Source organism: Hippocampus comes, unplaced genomic scaffold (assembly GCF_001891065.2).
Source record: "Hippocampus comes isolate QL1 unplaced genomic scaffold, H_comes_QL1_v1.1 scaffold18, whole genome shotgun sequence".
Classification (NCBI taxonomy): Eukaryota; Metazoa; Chordata; class Actinopteri; order Syngnathiformes; family Syngnathidae; genus Hippocampus; species Hippocampus comes.
Window position 1 is genome coordinate 330,873 of NW_017805014.1, and position 21,692 is coordinate 352,564.

Below are 21,692 nucleotides of genomic sequence, written 5' to 3' on the forward strand. Positions count from 1 at the left end.
AACGCGAGAGGGGGTCGTGCGCATTGCTTGTTTTTCTTTGCGGCAGCAGGTGTTTAGCTCTCCATTAATGAGGTCCCAGTCCACTCGGTCCCCCGAATGAAACATCGCTGGTTTCAGTGACAAGCTCATAAGAAAACAAAAGCACATTTTACCTACGGAATACTGAGAGGCTTTTTTTTTTTTTTTTTTTTTTTTTTTCAATCCTAAAAATAATGCCCGGGCTGTTTTATGAAAAGCAATCCAGCCCAGTTTTTATGAAGCACTTTCACATAAGATAAGTGACTTTATTGTCAATTATTTTGCATAAAAAGGCATTTGCCTTTAGCACTGCGGTAACACAGCAAACATAAAAGCGGGCACGCTCGGCCGAAATTTTTAAGAACATGTTTTCCAAGCCGATCGGCGTCACGGATGGTCTGAGGGAAGCTTATGATTCGTTGACTTGAGGGCCCTTGAAAATACGAAAAATTCTGCCAGGGTTGACCATTAAACTGCCATCGCTTGAGGCCGTCATTTGCACTTTATCATATTTAGATTTTGTGTCTGTGCGTTTGGACTTTCATTCACAGTCTTCTCCAAGAATGGTGCAACCTTTTTCAACTTGATTTTTTTTTTTTTTTTTGTTGGAGGGCACATTTGTGCGTGCGTATGTTTTTGAAGGGAGCGTAATCCCTTGTCTGAGTTCAGCAGTTCAGTGTTGGTGCAAAATGAGGATGCGGCACCGTCACCCTGCAGGTGTCACCTCTTGCTCGCCCTGACAGCAGCAAGCACCCCCGGGTCTCCCCCTGGGATCTTTCATCTGCTGTCGGACGGTGCGTGCGTGCGCGCGCGCGGGTGATCATTCGCATTCTAGACTCTCTTCCCCCCCATCATTGCAGATGACGTATGCTGGTTTATTTTTTTCTGTTTGGGGGGCTATTTTTCTCTCTGTTGCTCTTCTTTGCCGACTCTCATCTCAGATCTCTATCGGCGGTGATTCATCTGAGACGCAATCTCACTCCATCTCTGCTCTGCTCTACCGCACGACCCCCTCTCGCGTTACCAAATACACTCACTCACTCACGCACGCACGCATGCACACCACCACTTCCGCTCACTTACACTTTAGCTCCTCTTCTAATCCCATATTGCATCTTTTCAACATGGTCATTCTGCGACACGTATATTTTATTTTCTTGTTCCCAGCCCCCCACCATCGCCTTTAAATCGCCGTTTCGATATTAATAGACGTCCGTCTCTAATTGATGTAAACACGGGAAAAAAACTGGTCGGCGAAATTTTAAGAGGCAAGAATTGTGAGCAAGTACTGGCTGTTGATAGCACGTGATTGAAAAAAAAAAAATCTCCAATCTTCTTCATATGTACAGTTTATTCTGGGCTACGAGAGAGGGTAGCAAGAGCGAAGCTTTGGGAATGGAAATCCATTGCTTTCCACGAGGCGCGTTAAAAAATAAAAGGGTGAAACTTTAGAACCGAGTGAGACCTTGCTTCGATTGGATCTGCAGGCGTACCTAATGTTTTGTCTTGTGTGCGTGCCTCTCATCTTCCTGGCACGTTCCGATTCTTTTCACTCCAGCTTCACTCTCTCCTTTCCCGCCTCCCTCTCCTTCTCGCGCCCGTCGACACACACACGCACACACGCGCACACACACACGTACATACACACACCGCCCCGCATGACAGTCATCGCTTGTGTTTTCAAAGGCTGAGAGTGTGTTCACCTCGCCAAAGCGTCCCCTCCCCCAGCCCGCCCCCATTCTACCTTTCGCTGGGTTTCTTGCCCCGCTCAGTGCGGAGGAGCCGCCTGCGATTCAGCCGTCAAGGAAAGGGGGTGGGGGGGAGGTAATGAGCTGACTAGAGGAGCGGAGAGGCGGCGGGCGAACAGGAGACGGGCGAAGTGTGCAGGCTGGAAAAGGAAGGATGCTCTTGCCGCTGCAGCTTTTCATTCGATTAGCATGAATTTCACAGCAAATGCAGCGGTTGCGGCAGTCTAACTGGGAGCTCCAGCGAGACAAACACCGCTTTCGACTCGTCTGGAGAGCTCAAGCGGGGAGGAGGGGAGGGGGGGGAAAAGCAGCAGCGGAAACGCAGGAATCGCAAGTGGAAGGACGGAGCTGCGTCCCGAGACTCGGGATCGGCCGATTGTTGTTTGATGCGACTCCTCCGGTGATGGTTTGATGCCGTTTCGTCCTCGGCGTGGCTGAGCATTCCAATACGAAAACATCGATTGGTTTCGTCTTTGTTATGAAGGACCGCGCAAGAAGGTAACCGACCTTTTTTTTTTTCTCCTGCTTTTTGTTTTGCTGCCCACACGAAACCTCAGACTGGGTTCCGAGCTTCATCTGGGATTGCAAACCCAACATCTGGATTCTTTCCGTTGTCGACGTCCTTCCACCTCAACGTCGCAGCCCACCGTGCGTCGAGAGTATTCCGCCATCAGCCGGCGTTACATTCATTCATCTGCAGACAAAAGTTCCAAAGGGATGACAGGAGTGTTTCTCCTCATGATGTAGGTTTGACTTGTGGGTGGAGGAGACGGCATCAAACAACAAAGTAGTCAATGTAGACAACGTATTATCCGAGGATATAAAATGGAGGCTTAGTTAGCGAGGGAAATGTTGGATTTCTTCTAAATTAGGGAGGACATTGGTGGGATGCAACAATTGGATATCGATACTGTCGAGACTGTCTGAGGATTTGGAGGTTCAGGAAGGATTTTTTTCCCCGAGGATTTTTGAAACAAGGATCTTTTCATTTTTTGGCTTTTACTCTTTATTTTATTTTTTTTTTAAATTTCCCAACCTGCCCCGGGCTCAAGTGCAGGTGATGGTGGGCCCCGGATTCCTTTGAAATGTTTTTTCCTTGTTTGTGTCGTATACGAGGGAGGGGCCTCCTCTTCCTCTCTGGCCCCGCCCTCCTGGAGCGGGAGATGGAAGTGGAGGTGGACGGAGGGCTCTTGTTGGTACCCAGGCCCGGGGCGGCTTCGCCCACAGTCTGGGCCAGTCCGGCCTTCCTGCTCAGGCTGGTGCTGTCGTTGGCCCTGCTGGTGTTCCCGTGCCCGGCCGTGGCCGCCAGAGTCTCCTCCTCCCTCAGCACCACCCACCACGTCCACCACTTCCACAACAAACACGGCACCGTGCCCATCGCCATCAACCGGATGCCCTTTCTGACACGCGGGGGCCACGGTAAGAACCCATTTTGCTTTCGGGCCGGCGCTCGAGCAGGGACTTTGCTCGCTGGCAAACGTGGATGCTGGACTCGGAACTTTATGGATTTAGTGGGTTAAAGGGGAAGTTAATCGCTTTCAAAAGCTTGATATGTGGTGGCAATGAGTTCTAAGTTGAGTACGTAAGCCCAGGCAATTGCTTCATCCATCTATTGATCCGGGTTATTTCTGCAAAGGCCGAGAGAAGGCCGACCTTGCCGCCTCAGCTCCCGATAGGCTCACATTTTTTTTTTTTTAACACTCCTAACAGTTCTGCAGCATTGTACGCTCCAAGTATCGTAACCGAGTGCGGTTGCAGTTTGCTTATCAAGGAACGGTCAAAAGAGCCACCATACCGGGGCATTGCGGATTGCGTCGGTCTTTAACCGCGATCACGCGCGTCCGCCGTCTACAGGCCCGTGTGATGTTCTCCCTCTTCTACTTTGTATTCAGTCCCTGTCAATCAGTTTGGGGGTCGTTGGAGCTGTGGGTGGGGTGGGCAGTGGGTGGTGCCAGAAGCACCACTGGACTCTCGGAGGTCAATTGGCCGGGCTGAGTTTCCAGCGGTATCGGCGCCTGACCTCTTTGCTGTTTTCCCACTGCCGCATCAGATTTATGCTTTTTAGATTCTACGGCAGTCTTACAGCAGTGTGACAGCGCACACAAATGAGGGTCCTACTTGACTCGAGGGAACAGATGTGAGAGGACGCAAGCGTGGTCCTGCGGCCGCTTTGTCATGCCTGTTGCCGCGTTCGCGCCACCACCTGTCATCGTTCTCCTTTGAAAAGCTCGTATAATTGGATTGCACCTCTCATGTCCCGATGTTCGTTATTTCAGTGCACACCATTAACATGAAAATCATATCTCGGCGCCGGAAGTGTGACTGCCAAAAGACCCCTGTCCTTTTTTTTAAGAGCGCTTCTTTGGCTACCGCGTCAAGCAGTTACCGGGAATGTCAGATTTCCAGCACCGTTGCTGTAACTCAAGAGCAGCGCCCACTTGCTTGTACCAATCAAACGGAATACGTGCGTCATACACCCCAAGAATATGGTCCCATTAAGCAGGACTGTAGCCCGATGTTGCGCTGAGACCGTTGAGTGCACCGAGCTGCTGCCATTGCAGTTTATTTCGAGTGCCTCACCCACGTTGCTCGCAGATTACAGCTAATTGAAGAGTCCTGACCGCTGAACTGTGGCATTTGTGCGAGTCTGCTTGGTGATTAGTGGGACGCCCGCACCGCCACCACACAGAAACGGACAATGACGTTTCGCTCTAACCAGTAAGACTGGCAGGTCAATATCAGGTGTGTGCATGCCATTTACAGCCACGACGAGAGCACTCGGGAGAAAGTTAGTGTTGCATTGCTGGATAGGTGAGCTGGATTTTATTCTAATATTAAAGCTAAAATGATTCGCGTTGCCAGGGGTTGATACCTTTGATGGACCATTTGGCTTGACGAGTTTGCTTGCACTGATTCACTGCTCTTCATTTGTCAACACATCTGGGCTTGGCCACACAAACATCAACGCACTCTTCCGTAGCTTGCCCCTGGAAAGTATTGACAGCTTTTATATACGTTGCTGCAGTCATCTTTTTCATCAGTCCTGACGAGTTTCCCAGTTGGTCCTTCATGATGCCGCCACTACCGTCCCTGTCGAGACGGTATTGGTCAGGTGATGAGTGGTGCCCAATTTCCTCCAGCATGACGCCTGGCATTCATGCCAAAGAGTTCCATCTTTGTCTCATCAGACCAGAGAATTTTTTTTCCTCATGGTTTGAGAGTCCTTCAGGCGCCTGTTGGCAAACTTCAGGCGGACAGCTTTGTTCCTTTTGCAAAGGAGTGGCTTCCGTCTGGCCACTGTCCTATCCAGGCTCGATCGGTGGAGTGCTGTATGGATAGTTTGCCCTTCTGGAAGGTTCTCCTCTCTCCTCAGAGGACCGCTGGAGCTCTGAAAGATTGACGATCAGGCTCTAGGTCACCTCCTTCACTAAGGTTCTCCTCCCTGGTTGTTCAGTTTAGATGGAATGGAAGAGTCTTGCTGGTTGAGAACTTCTTACATTTGCAGATGACAGGGGGGCGGGGAGGGGGGGGTGGCACATTTGAAACCTTCAAAGCAGCAAAGACTTTCACCTTCCCCAAACTTATGCCTTGAGACAATTCTGTCTCAGAGGTCGATAGACAATTACTTTTGACTTCAGGGACCCTATGTAGAAATGTGTGCCTTTCCAAATCATGTCCCATCAACAGAATTGACCAAAGGTGCATTCCCATTCAGCCGTAGGAAAGTCTCAAGGATGAAAATATGATGTTCCCGAGCTCAATTTTGAGCCTGTTGGCAAAGACCGTGACTATTTAAGTCGACGTAAATTCTTTCTTTCTTAATTTTGACATTGTCCTTGTTTGCCCTAAATTTCCATGGCTCAATCAGAAGACATCGAGCGAACTGTTTACCGTGTTGAGGTAATCCGACCTGAACGCCCCACCGCATTGGACTAAAGGGATTAAATAGCTCATTTGGATTCAGGAAATCTTTGATGTTTTCCATGGATCACTTCCAAGCGATTCTAGCGTTTTGTCCTTGGTAGTGGACAGCATATGAAAACGAAATGCCGGTGGGGGGGGGTAAACTGAACAGGCACAGGCACGAATTACCAATCAGATACGAGCCAATGTCATGTATTAGGAACAAACTAGCCTGCCTCTGCCTGAATGAAATGGGAAAATTCGAGAGGGATGGACTTTGATGAGTCAAAACAAAAATAAAAAGAGGCAAGGACAACACTTAATAACTATAATCATGACATAAAGGTGTCAATGTTTAGCGCTGAAATGCAGCTGGATGACCGGCTCTGTGCCGTGAAATCACCCCGCTTCTATATTTGCTTTGCGACGCTGTTGATGTTAATTACGGGCTCGCTGCCATCGTCGTGGCAATGCTCTCAAGGTAATTGGAGAAAAATTGTATTTTCACATCGATTCACACATTAGCTAAAACGCCGGCGTTCGGGATGCTTTGCACTTTTAACTGCCGCTGTGCTTTTATTCGCCTCTCCCTTTCCTCTCCCTCTGTTGCCATCCTTCGCCTTTGTTTGTTCTCTTTTGAAGCATCGATTGCCACGTCCCGACGACATGCCGCATTTGAGAGAACGGTTTCGGCTCGCGACCCTCGCGTGTTGTGGTTTGTTTTAACGTAACCACGCGTGAATACTAATGACATCAGCTGCGGCGCGGCTCCGTGTCCTGGTCCGGAAACGGACAAATGAGAATCCCGGCGCCCTCCTTTTAAGTTTACAGACCTCAAAAATCAAAACGGTGCGCAATCACGATTTCCCCGTGTGCGTGACATGCTGCCGCGTTTGATAATCGTAGCTTTATCTCCCCGGCTGCAGCGCGTTTGGGTGTGTGTGTGTGTGTGTGTGTGTGTGTGTGTGTGTGTGTGTGTGTGTGTGTGTGTGTGTGTGTGTGTGGACGTTGAGCGGTCTCCCTTTAGAGTCAAGTCACAGCCCTTGTCTTTCACAGGGCGCCATTAGTATTCATGATCGCGGGCCCCACACAACGCGCAAGGCGCACAAGCGAATGCGCGGACACCTGCGAGCTGATGAGAAGCAAAAAAAAAAAAAAGATGCCTCAGGTGTCCTGGCCAGTCGAGATAAGCTTGCTGTCTTGACATTTTTTTTTTCCCATTTCCCACCTCACACCCAACCTCCTTCAATACCTGTGCGACTTTGTGACGGAACAGATTGAAGATGCTTCAGGTTTTATTTGTGCTGACAGTCGAGATTCCGAAGCCAACACCCCCACCGCCCCCCCTTCCCCATTGAGTGATTATTTCAAGAGGTGTTCCTCCGGAAGAAGCAGATGGATTTCTCCGTTCTCATGGTTACCATCTGTCAAAATGGAAGGAGGAGTGTGTCGAGGGCTGATAGCATACAACCTGCGTGAGGTGTTGACGATGCTCCCCCGCATAAGGTTTGCTTAATCCTTTCCCCCCCACCTAGAGGCACATTGAGTCACAAACCACTGCATCTGAAAGGCGAGGTTTCACATCTTGACCGTCAGCTGGGCGAGCGCGGCAATGGAAGTACTGTATGTCTTCAGTCGCTCGGTTTGTTGGCTGAACTTTTTTTCTGAAGGGAGACTCGGCCAGGTTGGTGCGTCAGCGCCGCTGACCTCACCAACCGGCATGAAAGACTTCAGCCTCGCACCTCGGCTTTGTAGACGAGGGCGCCACCACTTCAGAGGGCGCTGTGATGTGTGAATTATTGAAGCCTGGGCGGGGGAGGGGCTTCTTAGGGAGGAAGTGGTGGGCTCGTATCAGGAGTGTCCACTGGCCGACCTCGTCGTTAATGAAGCTTCATGAACCATTGCCACGCACAAGCATGTCATTTTCACTTGCAAAGTCGTGAGCTGGCTCCTGACGCAAGAGGAGGTCAGGAATTCCGATATTCCCTGTCAGGATTGTTTGTCCCGTTTCTTCCTATCTATTGTGTGCACGCGGCGAGGGTCATTAATCATTCAGCTTGAAGAAGTGGCTTCGCTCAGCTGGCCTTTTCGCTCTGCTCTGCGTTGCACTAAAACAAAAAAATCTTTTGCCTGGCTTCGTGTTGGTATCAATTATTCACGACAAAACGCAAATTCCTTGACGGAAGACTCGCTGCGAGGCAGACGTCGCAACAAGACTCTCCACGTCGACTTTTGTTGATTCCATCTGCAAGAAAAGGGGAATCCCACGGGATAGGATGGGGTGCCGCAGTCTCTTGTCCGAGCTGGTTTCACACCCGAGATCATTTCAATGCACTCCAGTGGCTCTGAGGATTTGTTTTCCTAATTACTCCTTGCCGCCTCTTATGTTGCGTCACACAAAAGCTTGCTTGTTCCCTAAAAATGACTTTGCTCGGCTCGTGTTTACTTGAGGGATCTTTGCGCCTTCGGCTGACACATCTGTGTCGAGACTCCCGTTGACTGGCAGACGCCTCGATTTCCGCCGCAACTGATCTTCCGTCCCCGTATGCTTCCTCCGCGTACCCCAGAGATTAGCAATCAGGAAGGAGATGGAGAAGATGTGCTGCAGATTAAAAAAAAAAAAATCTGAGAGGTTAGAATTAATTGGGGTGAAGGCAAAGCGGCACAGGAATGAAACGCACTTGAGTTCCTAACTGATGTTGTCTTGACACACTTCAAATATTCTCCCGGGGGTTTCGGGAGAAGCTGTAGACATGAGTCAAGGCGTGACTGGAACGGAACCAGGAAGAAAAAAAAACAAAAGGCAAACCCCTGCTACTTGCCACTCTGCTCCACTCCATGGTGAGATGCTGCCATCTCCTCCGAACCCTTTCATCATTTCACGGCGGGGATAAGCGTCTGCCAGGCCACGGTTTGAACAAGCCCTGGTAGAAGTGGCGCAAACCAAGGACACGTTCGGCCTCGTGGTGGCACTAAACGATCAGCAATTCAAGCCGCAATTAGAAACTTTATTGATGTGTCGTGTTCCCTTTGCCCTAGAGCACCATAGAATATTCCTCTTTGGGAAACCAACTGCCCTTATCGGCGAGAAAATCTTTGCTGTGTATAGCATCGGACAGTAGAGTGCAGTTGAGTTTGTGCAGATGGCTTTTGGGCGTTGTGACCGCTGAAATGAGTTTTCTCCGCAGGGTGTCTGGGCTCTCCCTTAGAGATAAGGTGAGAAGCTCGGTCATCCGGGAGGAGCTCAGAGTCGAGCTGCTTCTCCTCCACGTCGAGAGGAGCCCCCGGGGATCAACCAGGACACGCTGGAGAACCACGTCCCCCAGCTGGCCTGGGAAGGCCTCGGGAGAGCTGGAAAAAGTGGTTGGGGAGAGGGAAGTCTGGGCTTCCCTGCCAAAGCTATTGCCCCCGCGACCCAACCTCGAATAAGCGGTAGAAAATGGATGGATGGATGGATGGCTTTTGGGGGTGGTTCCGCAGTCAATTAATTGCGCTGATGGGAACCGGGTTGAACATTCCGGATTGTGCGATCGTCGTTATTCGATTCGTAGAATCGGGTCTTTGGGGTTTGGTGAGGACAAGGTCATGGCCCGTTCCATCTCAGGACTGAAGAAGAGCTCGGGTCAATATGGGCTCAGAGGGAGTCAAGTGAGAGCGATAACTGCGCGGCCGTAAACCAGATTGATCGCCGAGCGGCCAGCGCGTTCCGAATAGCGGCAGTAGAAAAAGACAGAGAGAGGGAGGGACAACCCTGGACCAACCCGGATCTCGGATTTCCAGATCGGAAAGCCGCAGCCGGGGTGGTATAATCTGTCTGTGATGATAACCGGAACTTGGGCGGGGGGGGGCTTTTATCTGCCAAGCAAGAGGCTTATCTGGTGGCCTTTACGTCAGGCGCGTAGCTCAGCCACCCGCCGACAATACAAGCATCCACCTACGCCTTGACATCTTGTTTGCGCACGCTTCGATCGAGGAGCAAAATATTATGTCAGGCTTGATCCAACCTCATCCAATCGAACTGTTGGCGTTCCGTTTTAGGTTGTATTTTCTCGCAGTTTTATTCAGTATCGCGTTTTGTTTTAAATTCCATGGCATCACTTGCTTTTGTTGGAGAGTCTGTTTACTACAAGTGGACGGGTTCATCTTCACGGTGGTCGTTGAGGTATGAGTGGTTCGCTCCCCTCTCCGTCATTAATCTGCCTCCCTCCATCATAGCCCCGTTTCCCTTTTTCCGGAATGCTCTCTCTCTCTCTCTCTCTCTCTCTCTCTCTCTCTCTCTCTCTCTCTCTCTCTCTCTCTCTCTCCCACAGTGCTTTCCGGGTAATAATTGCATTTCACTGTCATAGCTTGGCACTTTTTCTTCACAAGACTTGCAAAGGTCAGTCCCATCGATGAGTAATAAACAACGGGCTCCTGGCGCTTGAGTGCAAGTTAAGGGATTCTTGATTGCGCTTTGTCTTTCCCTAGCATTCCGATATTGCCTCCCGTGTTTGATATCGAGGGTGTATGCATGCAACGGCTATAGTATTAGCCCTGATGTCCAAGCATCCCAATCCCCGACACTGTTGAGGGCGCAAGGCAGTTGATACGTCAACACGTGATTCGTTATTGCCAAGCAGTGAACTGCCGAACGTAGACCCCAACAATCTGGTTCAACGTCCATCCATCCATCCATGCATCCATTTTCCGATCCACTTATCCTCACAAGGGGGGGTACCGGAGCCTATCCCAGCCGTCTCCGGGCAGAAGGCGGGGGACACCCTGAACCGGTTGCCAGCCATTCGCAGGACACACAGCGCCGAACAACCATCCGCGCTCACACTCACATCTAGGGACAATGTTTTGGAATGTGGGAGGAAACCGGAGTACCCAGAGAAAACCCACGCAGGCACGGGGAGGACATGCAAACTCCACACAGGAAGAACCGGTGCCGGGATCGAACCCACGGCCTCTGCGCTGTGAGGTCAACGCACTAACCACTCGTTCACCAGGCCGCCCCCGGTTCAATGTACCATTTTGAAATGAATTTGCTTGAATATTTACTCCGATGGTTATGGCACAGGTGCAGGCGCCGACGTCACGGTTCCTGCTCGTAATTGAGCGCTTCGGAGCTCATTTCCCCGAGAGACCCAGTCGAGAGAAAGAACGGGGAGCATAAATTGACGCTTGCCGATGAGAGAGCGGCTGCGTCATTTTCCCCCTCGTTCGTCGTTTCCTCTCGGCGTGGGGAGGTGACCTCTAGCTCGGCGATATGAAGAGAATGTCACGCAACATTACCAGCCCCCGACCCCCACCTTGTCCCACCCTTTTGCCTCAGATGAAGTTTTATTTTTTTGTGCCGTTCCGTGGAGACAAAACAATTCCTTCCCTTTGATTAATGTCTGCGGCGTGGGTGTGCAGCGCAGCGGAGAAAGGATTGTTGTCCCCTTATGAAGTAGAGTCGATGCCACTCCCTTTTGGAATGAGGGAGAGCCTTGCTGTTTCACAGGGAAATGAGAGCTCGCAAGGTCAACACAACCGGCTGAATAACCTTTCTCAAGTGGACCATCAAGCCGCGCAATTAACTTTGAGCGCTCTCGCTCGCGTGTCTCCGGCAGGACCATTAGCATTCACAGTCAAGTTCATCGTGAGATATTATTTGCGACACTCCGCACGATACTTTGTATTTGTGACGCATATTCGGGGTGAATTAGTCTCCGTGCTCTCACTTGTGCAACGAATGACCTGCCATTTGAAGCTCGAGTGGCGCTCTCAAATCACACCTCCGGATGACAGGCGTTTGCCGGTCGTATTTGTGTGGAAGTTGGGCCAGCCTTGACTTGGATTCACAATGACCCGCAAAGCAAATGGGCACAAAGGGATATCTCCAACTGCTCCTTCATTGCCCCACCATGTTTGCTTTGTTTGGGTGCAGCGCCGAGGTGAGAGAGAGCATGCCTGCAGCGTGTAGCTGCATCTGTCTTTTGTGACCGCGTGTGTGTTTGTGCGCTGTGCCGTGTGACATGTACCCGCAGATGCCGTCTCCGGTCCGCACAGGTCCCGAGGTTCGTCGCATTATGAGACGCATAAGAGTATGACGTGGAGTGTGTGTGTGTGTGTGTGTGTGTGTGTGTGTGTGTGTGTGCGTGTGTGTGCATGCGTGATCACATCGCTCACCTCCAAGCATCGAGAAAGGTCAAGTTTAATTTGAAAGAGAACCGCACAGCCGCTCGTAAACAAAGTGCACACGGCATATATTCGTTTCATCATGTGATAAGGCGCCAAGCCCTGCACTCTGATGCAGGCGTGTCAACATAATAATTCATTTTGTTCAGATTCTGAAGATTATGAAGCTCTTTATTCCTCAGCTTGCAAACACGGCAAGTGAAAAGCAGACCTGTGCATTGACATGTCATCTTCTCCTACAGCCGCAATCATAAGCACACTGTGAAATTGATGCTCACGTTATCGAAAGTGAGAATTTTTGAAAAAATGTCAGAGTGGTGTCGTCATTATCAGCGGGTATCACTCTAAGAGATGAAAGGGATGTTTCTCCATTGCATTAACAATGAAGACCATACATGCGGAGCACCGGCAGCTTTCATCCAACTGGCAACCTAAGAGTGGTTGCCATAGTAACCGATTCTGAAGCCAGCTGAGCCAAAGCTGGACCCCCCTTGAGTCCAGCACGCTATAGATATTACACAAAATAGCAAAAACGAAAAAGAAAAGAGCCGCCTCTCGTCACCTTGTAAAAGTCTCTAAAACACAGGTGTCAAACTCCAGGCGCGGGGGCAAGATTTGGCCTGCTGCATCATGTTATGTGGCCCACAAAGGCAATATTGTACATGTCAACTTCATTTTTCTTGCTAAAACATTTTAATTTTAAATTCATCCACCCATCCATTTTCTAATCCGTTTATCCTCACCAGGGTCGCGGGCGCGCTGGAGCCTATCCCAGCTGCCCCCGAGCAGTGGGCGGGGTGCACCCTGAACTGGTTGCCAGCCAAAAATGAGTTTGACACCTCTGCTCTAAAAAAAACCTGCATACAACTAAATGAAACAGACCTGTGCGCGTATATTTACTGACTAAAACTATGCAGCGAGCCAAAAGTTCCCGACAAAGAGCATATACGGTGTGCTTTTAAGTCGGAGCCGGAGCATTCCTTCACCACGGCAACCGGCGCAGTGGTCACTGGTAATTGGCTCTTCGGGGTCTTTCAGCGGTGCAGAACCGGACTGCGAGTGCAGAGATGAGCCGAGTCCACTTTGAAATAGAACAATAATGAAGGCATCACCTGAGCCGTGTTATTTAGTTATTAAAAAAAAAAAAGGAAAAAAAAAGAAATGCAGTATGTGCTGGAATCTTGTCTGTGTCATGGTATAGCAATAGCGATACATTCAAGGTCAAATTATGGAACTGGGTGGATTTGCGTATTATCTAAAAAGGTTAACAGATTTCATCCATGCATTCTTTTTCTTGACCTCATGCTTGCTTTCTCTCTCTCTCTCTCTCTCTCTCTCTCTCTCTCTCTCTCTCTCTCTCTCCCCACTGCTGTAATAAAGAGGCTTTATCTTTGTTCTCCGGTTCCCTCATTAGAGCCGAGTGCACTCGCAGCACTTGTGTTGTGTTTTCGCCGCCTCTCGTCCTACTTGAGCCTAGACTGATTGGATGGCATTGTTATGAGTGTGGAAAAAAAAAATAGAGAATTTTTTTTTGACAGTGGGGGGGGGGCGTTCTGTGTGATTTGTTTCTACGCTGCCGTTAATTGAAACGTGAGCTGACTAGAGATGAAGTAGGCAGAGGAATAATTCATAACATTTCAAGTAGGTCCAATACGACCAAAATAATGATGGTGTCTCAGCAGAATGCAGAGAGATTCCCTCTCTCCAGCGCGCTTTCATGACTTGATATTTTTATGCGGTGGAGTCAGCAAAGGCCTTGTTTTAATGATGACCTCGCTACATTCGACACAAATTTCTCAACTAGAAATAAACACAAATGGAATTTAAAGCTGCTCCAATAATGGGCAAATAACATCTCTGCTTAATGGTTCCCAAATTAGAGCACGTTGACGACAAGCCATAGCTTCTTAGTTCGACCCCCCCCCCCACCCGCCGCCCCCATATAGCCGTTGGTTGCCTGGCATTTCCAAGGAATTTCTTGTTCACATCAGGCAGCCTGAGAGTGGTGATTGACCTTTTACCTTCACTTGTTTCCTAGCAGTGGTGGGCTGCACCCTTGGGGTTTTGTTTTAAATGATGAGGAGGCTGGCCCAGATTTTTCCGCGGATGTTCGATCATGCATGGGCTCTTCAGATATACAATGCAAATAAATGTCAAGTTGGTTCACGGAGAAAATGCATTCATAACCGTCAACCTCCAGGCAGCGGAAGTGAAGAATCGATGGCCTGGTATACTGCTACGCTAACTTTTGCCGCAAACTTCTAACTCTGGGAAAAAATAGTGATGGGCAGCCTGAGCGAGCGCGATAGATCGTCCCAGTCGTTGCCCTCACTCTCGCTCTCTACTACTAATGGATTTTCCGTGCAGCGCGTCTTGGTCTGATGCACAATGCCGTTGGGGATGTTGTTTGCGTACGACCTGCAAGGCAGACGGACAAGAAAGCAAAGCGGAGGTCGATGGAAAGAGGAGTGAGATTGAGCAAGGCACTGCAGAAATCTCTGGGCCTCCTGTCCACTCGCTTCTTTTCTTTACTGAAGAATAAATACGGGCGGAAAATGCTTGAGCACGCTTGGCTTCACGCGGCCACGAATGGACCTGTGGCTGGCCGCAAAAACGCCGGCGGTAATTCGCGGACACATTTGAAGCATATTACTTCGTCACGTTTGCTTTTGGCCCATTTGACGAGTCTCGCTCTTGTTTTAGACCATCGGTGGCCGCCGTTGTTTACCGCCGCTGTCAGCGAAAAGCCACTCTGACGCTGTAATCACGACGTTGGCGCCAGCGTTCTGCTGAAATGTTTGTCACAGCCGAGTGGAGACATCTGAAGTATGACGGCTAAAGAAATACAACACGGACTCATATGGGCCGTAAATTGAAGTACGGCTGCGCAACGTATTGAGACCAGATCTCTACCCGAAGGGGTGTTACTCGATGGGAATCAAAATTCGGGAAAATTGAGATTTTGAAAGCAGGTTCTCAGCTATTTGTGAATGCATCTCTACCTGTGGCACTATGCTTGGTGCACGAAGCACTGCTCTGTCACATTTACTGGAAACAGTAAATGTGTAAACAGTGACGTGACCATAAAACAGTGGTCCCCGTGGGTCATTTGGTACAGAAAGAATAAATAGTTAACATGACTTCCATTTTATTTATTTTGGAATCGGAAAGATGTTTTATTTTGAAAAATGACCAGATTCGCTGTCAAATCCGTATGTCACTCTTGACGCAGGTTAAGGCAGTCTTCTCGGTCACGTGATAGGTTACCGCTAAAATGAAACCCGGGAGCTACCAAAATGAGTAAAAAAAAAACGTCTTTGGAAAGTTTCTTTGGGAAGAGGAAAATCCCCAGCCAGGAGACTTTCAAGAAAAAGAAGGCTTCATTTAATAGACAGTATCAGGAGTCCGACTTAAAATCCAGCTTTATCTCAACGGGAGCTTCCTGCGCACTGAGCCCACTTTGCATGATATGAAGCGATCGTGAGTCGTATTTTTTCATGCATTTTGTATTTGCTGTGTATCTTATTTTGAAGGCATGTTTAAACATTACCATTGCGACCAGAGAGTGTCGCGGCCACATAGGACGTTCCTCGTGTCATGATTCGTGGTTATTATTACGTTTCAAAAATACCACAGTTTTCATGCAGGTCATATCTTAATATTTTGCTGTATTTATCCGTCACACCTTAAAGGCCGGTTCCAGAAAATATTGTCGAACATTTAAACCGGTCCGTGGGGCAAAAAATGTTGGCTACCGCTGCCACAGAATGAGTCCGGTTTTATGCTTTGAGTGAGATCGGAGTCTCAATACGCTATATGGGCAAAAAATATTACCATCGTTAATATAGAGTTGCTCCACTTCCACACTTTTGGGAAGACTTTCGACAAAGCCTTGAATCGATGGCAACCGGTCTGCTCCGTTTGTCTTATGAGACGTTTCACCACTCACCTTTGAAGGTTTCGTCAGTTTCTGCAACTCTCCTCGGACAAACGGAGCGGTCCAGTTGCGATTGAAAGAAGTGAGAAAGAACTCACCTGGATGAATGACAATATCTTGAAGTCTTGGTGAGTTAATAAGTCTGTTAAGTTTATGATTCTGCCCAGCCCTCTACAGTCATGACAGGATCGAAATACTTGGACGCAGCCATAGTCGAAAATGCATTTTTCAAGTCTTGCATGAAAATGTGATCGAATTAAGAAGGTGAAGGCTAACCCGTTTTTGGTTCCCAAGCGGACTCTGACTTGCATGATTGTCCAACCCGATTGAGGTTTTCCTTGGGCTTGCTCGCGCCTGCTTGGCCCACATGCAGGACCTTCAAAGTCTTTGTCAGCCAATCGTCTGAGCGTCATGCAGCGTTTTTGACGCGGCGCTGACGTCAAGATCTGTCAAATGGGTGTGAGGTGGGCGTGTGTATCCAAGTATTAAAACTCATTTTTCACACGTATGTGTGTTATGTAAAAGCATTTCGGGGGGGGGTTCAAAGGCAGGTCGATTTCAGTGACAGACAGCCATTACCACCTCAGTGGGGGGCGATTACCGCAGAATTTTGCTTCCACGGTGGATGAGTAAGAACGTAAGCTCGGGCGGTCACCGGAGAATCCGTCAATCAAACATGCACGCGTCGGACTTTGGCGAGCAAGTTGCTTTTAGTGGAGTGCATTTCGGCAAAATGAGCCTTTTTCTGTCCATTTGTTTTTTTTTGGGCATCTGGAAAGGCACAATGACACTCCTGTTTCTGCAAAATACTCTAATAACGTCATGTAAGAGCCCCATTTTTCAGGCCAGCTCGTCTCTTCGGTGCCAATATTTCTGTGCGGTGCCGTTTGGCGGAGGGGTGTTTGCGGCGTGTTGCGATTGACTGCCATCCGCGCTGCTCGCTCGGCTTGTTCCTCCAAGATACGTTGCTCTTCAGGCTTGGCTGAGAGAAAGACAGATGTGGCTCGAAAGCGGAGATAAAGAGGCAGGAAGGGAGGCGGAGGAGACAAGGTTGGAGGAACATGGCGCAGAAGCGGCGTGGAAGCAGACACAAACGAGGGAATTCGTAGTTGATGATGGAGAGGAAATTGGCGCTGTGGTGGTTCTTCACGCTAAAATGGTATCAATCACGAGCCTGCCTCCACAGACTCAAACGTGTCTCATGGGGGCGGGGGGGGTGGCTGAGAAGCTTGGAAAGGCGTATTGGCTGTTGTTGGGCACGCTTTCACTCAGGATCCGATTTTTTTTTTTTAACCTCCTCTCCATTCAGTGGAGTGGATGAAAAATAACAGGCAGAATTGACACATTGTTTGCATCTTTGTGCAGGAATATGGGATCAAGTCGGTTTGTTTGGAGCCACCTCCTACGTCGTCTTTTTCAACATCTGCATATGGCGGGAAAACCACACCGCACTGCGTGAGACTGAAGGCTGGTTCGAATATTTTGCCGCACTTTTTTTTTTTTTTTTTTAAAGACAAATTTGGCACGACAAATTGGCTATTGTTTGATAGAAGCGAGAGTACCTAATCGAGTGACCGGTGTCGTGTTGACGTATACCTGAATGGCAGTGGAGTTGAAAACGGGAATGTGAATGGGCCATTAACCACTGACAAACATCGCCACTGAAAGCAGGTCAATGTTGTTCTTTAGCTACATTGTTTACCAAAAAAAAAAAAGAACAAATTAATCCATGAAGCGAAGCGGCAGTCGCCGCTTAACAAGGTCAACTTCTCTATCGAGGCACGTACGCATCGATTTACAGTAGCTCGGCACTGTTGCGTCGCACGGGAGCCATTAATTTCCTCGGCTGCGCTTAGCGCGCTTACAGTAGCGCTTCGATTGCATATTCATGAGAATGGAGGGGCCTGGCGAGGAAGCGCAGCGAGCGGAATAAACAACGGCGACGCAAAGAAAGTGACGCACAACAATGGGCGAGGTGATGACTAGAAGGAAGCACGGAGAGTAGAACGGGAACAACTGCATAGGAGATTACTGACGTGGAAAAAAATTGGACGGCATACCCCCCGCCCCCTTCCCCGCATTCGCTGCCATTAACTAGAAAACCGAAATATTTTCAGCTTAATTGCTCAATAATTAAGTCATGGCTATTTATGATGCCCTGCCATTGAAAGTGAGAATAATTATAACATCGCAGAGAAGAGTGTTAACAAACCTGCCAAATTTGAAAAACAGTTGCTACTTTGGCCACCACTTTTTTTTTTTTTTTTTTTTTTTTAAATCTACACATAATTAATATTTGAGCCTCAAAATATATATATCTGTTTGAGTTCCGGGATTTAGATTGGTGTATATCCCACCCATTGATCGCCGGGCTTTTCCAAGTCACAATTAGAAGGTGCTCGAAAGCGGCTACGATGCACACGACTGTCAAGTTTGACCTAAAAACAATTAAAAAAAACAAACAAATTTCCTCCTTGCATGTTCGTCTTTCTCTTCGTGACATATGCACACTCACAGCTGACAACGAGGCACTCTAAAGCCGCCTTATAGCCACGCTCCAAAAAAACTGAAAATAAACCAAAACAAAAACCGGTTGAACACTCAAAATGTTGTAATCCGTTGTTCTCAGTCTTTGCAGAATTCTCAGCAATTACCTTCAAGCGTGTATTTCGAAACACATCTCGGAAGTAACCGCGGAAGACAAATGTTCTGCACTGCAAACTTGTTGTGCATCCAATGGTCTGACGCGACTCCAAAGCACTCGAAATATGTCTTCAAATCAGATGCCACGAATGCAAAGGCCCAATTGGCACTGAAAAGCCACCCGTGACGCCGGAATGGCGCTTTGCGACAATCATGTTGTTCATTGTACCGTAATAATGCTAGCGCAAGACTTATGGCGTTCGTTTCGTCGCACCGCATTCGAAAGAACATTTTAATGAAGTGCGCTTGTCATGGATTGATCATGGAAAAAGTCAACGTGGCTCAATGAAGTGAATATGGATTTTCTTTTATGATTATAGTTTGCAGTCGCGGAAAACCGTACGGCCTGGTCCTGATTGAGAGGGGCAAGTACAAAAGCGCGACGGTCGACTGTCACACTCAAAAATGCCGGACAACCGATGGAAGGATCCGCTTCTTTTTTTTTTTTCTGGGGTCACTGAAAAGAGCAAGAGGTTCAGCGGCGACCTGGTCCTCGCACAAACACGATGAGGCGCATAAACTCGACCGCTGGGTCACCGCAGGAGCGCCAAGACAAATGCGTCGCCATCCAAACCAGCCCGACCGACGTGGCTCGGCATTCGCTGCCAGGTTACACAAAGCGGCAGCACCGAGCGGCTGCACCGTGGGGCCACCCCGCGTGGCGGTCTAGTTGACGAGATAGGATAGCTGCAGAGGGCAAGAGCCGCTTGCGAAAACCTAATGGCCTATGCGGCACCCCGCGGTGAATGAAATCAAGCTTTAAATTCCTCCCCCTCCCCCCGGCAGCGTTGAGCGTGGCTGACTTTCCACCTGGCTTCCTCCATAGTTCAGCCTCGTCGCCCACCGCTGATTTCGTGTTGTTCCCGACGCGGCGAAGACTTTCTCCTCACAATCGCTTTCGCGCAAACCCGCAAAACGGTTTGGAAACGGCGTGCAATCAAGCTAGCGGGTGTAACACCTTTGTCGCCCTTCAATTAGTGATTCTGCAAACAAAGAATTTAAAAAAAAAAAGGCTGAAAATGAAGATAACCTTCTTGGTGGAGGCAATGGCAATTCTGTCATTCTGAAGGATAAAAATGCAATTCCCGAAGCAGCCTGAATGGGAAAGCAAAATAATGGCTGACCGTATTTAACCTTGGCATATCGGTGGTATGGAACATTTTGTGTGTGAAGAACACGTGTCTTTGTGTCAGCTGTTGGACATTTACTGCCATGAACTACGGATACAAAACAAGTCGACGCAGCTTAAATGCCTCGTGAATAAAGAAATGATTTGGAGTTCTACAAGACGCTGTGCAGACCGCATCCGTTTATTCATCCGACCGTCCATTTTCAACAGCGCTGATCCGGGACAGGTCGCGGGAGGGTGCTGGAGCCGATCCCAGCTGACTTGGGGCGAAAGACCGAGTACACCCTGAACTGGTCGCCAGCCAGTCACCGGGCACATAGAGAGAGGTGCAACCGTTCACACCCACATTCACACTGACACTGAGTGGGAACTCACACCACCCGCACACAAGGCGAGTGTACCACGACACTGGGGCTCGGCAACGCGCGGCTCTAGAGCCGCATGTGGCTCCTTAGCGCCGCCCTAGTGGCTCCCCGGAGCTTTTTCAAAAATATTTGCAAATGGGAAAATATGGGGGAGGGAAATATATGTTTTGTTTTAATATGATTTCTGCAGGAGAACAAACATAACACAAACATTCATCACATTTTCCACTGCTGTGAAAGTGTGTCGAATCAAGATTAAATTTCAACATTTCTGTCAACGAAGATTTGCGTCATACCCTGTGACACACATTTATATTAGCCAGGTGTGATGCCAGGCAGGTGGCTGTTGTTTGAAAAAAAAAAATGGCGTTTCATGTACAATTTACCGACGGTACTGCAAAAGAATAGCAATCTGAAGGGCCGAGAGAAGCATTTGAAAACGGTACACGTGAGCTACGATAGTTAACACGCCGCAAAAGTGCGTCTCATGCCTCCGCGTCAGGTCTCGACGAAGGTAGGCAGTGACTTTCACAAATTTTCTGTTCGTTCATCTTTGCTCATCGTGCGTTTTTGGTTTGTTTTTTTTTTTTTTGGTCCAATATGGCTCTTTCAACATTTTGGGTTGCCGATCCCTGCAGTACACCATCAGCGGCAGATCTGTTTATTCATCCCCATTTTTTTCTTGATCTAATTAGGGTTTTTTTTTTTTTTTTTTTTTTTCGAAACAATCTCCTCGAAAAAACATGCCAAGAACAGGGTTGCGAAGACTTTTTATATCCGCCTTATGTAGCACACGTTGCATCTTTGCATACGTGGCTAACCCAAGGCAACGTGTTTCAGGGGAGCGGAGCGACGCCCCCACGCATTTGCATGCCGGCACATTGAATGACACGTTTCGCCGTGCGCGTCACAAGCCTGAAAGCTCTCCACGCTGAACGGCCGCCGACACGCGGCGCCGTACTCTCGCCCAAAAATAGGCTCTTTTGTCATGGCTTTTGTGGGGCTACGCTTCACCCAGATCTAGCGCGTTTAAGAAGGATGAGGAAGACTCACCGCTGTGGCTTAACGCTGCGCGCGCTTCCGGCTGCCTGCACGGGTTGGACTCATTTGGCACAGCGTGCTCTTTGATAAACAAGCTGCTCCAGCTAATAGAATCACCTTCGTCCCATTGCTAATGAAACAATTATTTAGGCCATGCCGGTAAAGAAGTGGCAACCCGCATAGAAGCATGATACACTTTGATGAAGGAAACTGATAGGTCGGTATGTCTACACACACACACACACACACACAGACACACACACACATATATATATATAAACATATACCTGCAGGGGGAGCTCTTTCTTAAAACCACTTCCTGATATTTATTTATTATTATTATTGTTATTATGATTATTATTATTATTTTTTAATAAGCTCTTCTTCCTTTCCCTCTAGTTGTCTCTAATAGTCATAGTAGTCTAACTTTGTAAAAGCCAGTTGTTTTGCACTGAGCGTTTGCCGTTCGGAAGCTGAGCTTGAAGTGGCCCATTGTCGAGTAGATGGTTGGTTACTGGCGCCCGAGTGCCACTTGACACATTATTCAGTGTCTACACTTCTTGAGCTGGCCTGTAGCAAAGTGAAAAATAAGAGCATAAGATGTAATAAAAAAAAAAGAAAAGAACCTGTGGCAAGTCGTTTTTTTTTTTTTTTTTTTTTTTTTTTGTAATAGACTGGAGTGG

General features: G+C 48.6%; 1 protein-coding gene across 8 annotated transcripts in view; it reads left to right on the forward strand.

Moving 5' to 3' along the window:
* Nucleotides 1-21,692, forward strand: part of nrxn2b (neurexin 2b) — a 285,878-nt gene that overhangs the window by 194,407 nt on the left and 69,779 nt on the right. The window contains exon 1 of one of the 8 annotated variants that reach the window (XM_019863283.1): nucleotides 1,674-3,185. The exons of 6 other annotated variants lie outside the window; for them this stretch is intronic. In XM_019863283.1, the coding sequence (XP_019718842.1) occupies nucleotides 2,852-3,185 (334 nt within the window). In that variant the 5' untranslated portion in view covers nucleotides 1,674-2,851. Of the gene's footprint in view, nucleotides 1-1,673; nucleotides 3,186-21,692 lie in introns of those variants that run through there. One more of the 8 variants, XM_019863282.1, reaches the window with a different exon arrangement.